The 1,719-nt window shown below is 41.4% G+C and overlaps 1 protein-coding gene across 1 annotated transcript in view; it reads left to right on the top strand.

The window, feature by feature from the left end:
- Positions 1 to 1,719, top strand: part of LOC101862782 (ras and EF-hand domain-containing protein) — a gene marked incomplete in the record, with an annotated part of 74,651 nt that overhangs the window by 16,909 nt on the left and 56,023 nt on the right. Inside the window, 1 exon segment of the mRNA XM_035968385.1 lies at positions 1,488 to 1,681. Within this exon segment, the coding sequence (XP_035824278.1) occupies positions 1,580 to 1,681 (102 nt within the window).

Here is a 1,719-nt window from a genome sequence, read left to right as displayed (position 1 = left end):
TGTCTGTCAGTCTTGCATTTTCCATGCACTCTTGTCGTTATTGTGTCGATGCGCTTCTCTTTACTCAAAAACCAAACTAATACACAAGAGCGAGATCATGCCAGTGGAGATATTTCAAGGCCTGTATATATATATTACGTACTTGAAATCCACAATTTTACCCGCACGTATTATGAACGGACTGGACAAAAGCGACAATTTTGTCCACGAGGATGATAATTATTTTATTTCATTTGACTTCATAATAAAACTTATGTATGTGAATTTTACACAATGTTAACAAGAGCTATTAAAATTTGTTTCATCTACTTGTTTAACTCCACACAAAACCTTTTTTAAAATTTCTTCTGAAAGAGGGTGGTTGGAAGGTGTTCTGGTGCGGTTAGTTCCTTCTTTCCTATCAAGCATTTAGATTCTATCGCCCTTGTCTCCTCTCTTTTTCTACCCTCTTTTTTCTCCCCTCCTTTTCTGTGCATGCTATTCTCTTGTAACATCTCTAATCTTCGGCGCGAGGGTGGTTGACGGGTGCTCTAGTGTGGTTAGCTTCTTCTTTCCTATCAAACGCCTATCGTCCTTATCTCCCCTTCTTCTTTTTTTTATGTTTGTTACTCTCTTGTAACACCTCAAATCTTCTGGCGCTCATATGAACTTATGCAGTTGCGAGCGCCGTAAAACCTCTACTAAAACTAAAACTAATCTTTGGCACTTGTATTATGACCTATTTGTGTTGCGAGTGCCGTAAACTCGGACTGAAAATGAAAAGTATTTTGAAAGCAAAGCAATGGTGTTTCTAAGATCAGATTAATAGCTGTTCAGCTGGCGTTTTTGTCTACTTGTAACATACACCCCCGCCCCAACCCTACTATTTTCCCCTCCAGGCTACACGCACCTACGAAAACAATATAAAATCATATTTTTTTAATCCCCGCCCGCTACCATTTCCTCTCTCTCTCTCTCTCTCTCTCTCTCTCTCTCTCTCTCACTCGCACTCGCACTCGCACTCGCGCGTGCACGCGCGCACACGCACGCACACATGCACGCACGCACGTACATACACACACACGCACACACATACAACCACTATTGATCACAGCAAAATCACCACCAATGGGCGACGGCAGAAGGAAGGAAAGGCGACAAGATATTTGAGACTGTCATTATTTTTGTGGATTTCTTTTTTTTTTCCCTGTTGTTGTTGTTTCGACACATTTGATAATTAAAGTTTATTGATGCCATAGAGTGAGTTATCACAATACAGTTAAACCTGCTCTAACGGCCACCTGTATAAGACAACAACCTGTACAAACGGCTACTTAACAGTTTCCTCCTTGCATGTTTTTTACATTACACTGACACTGTACGAGACGTTCACCTGTCTTAGACGGCCACTTTTCTCCTCGACAAGGGTTGACCGTCTTAGACAATTTCGACTGCTAATTATACTTGTACAAGGTGTTTACGTAATATATTTTTTTCTCTTATTCCAGGGTTGAAACAATTATATAGACCACCATACTTCGGAATAGCTGTGAAGACGTGAAGAGGGAACGACAGAACTCAGTAAACGAATCAGATCAAGATGTCCGATTTGGAGAAATCTTACAGTGGGGAAGACATGATGACTGAACCAAACCAGGCCATGATAGACAGAATGCAGGAGGTCATGGCGGAGAAAGCAGCTGTAAGTATTATTCAGTGTGTGTGTGTGTGTGGGGGGGG

Source organism: Aplysia californica, unplaced genomic scaffold, assembly GCF_000002075.1.
Source record: "Aplysia californica isolate F4 #8 unplaced genomic scaffold, AplCal3.0 scaffold00056, whole genome shotgun sequence".
NCBI lineage: Eukaryota > Metazoa > Mollusca > Gastropoda > Aplysiida > Aplysiidae > Aplysia > Aplysia californica.
Note: the sequence above shows the minus strand (reverse complement) of the source record. Positions and strands in the feature narration are given on the sequence as shown.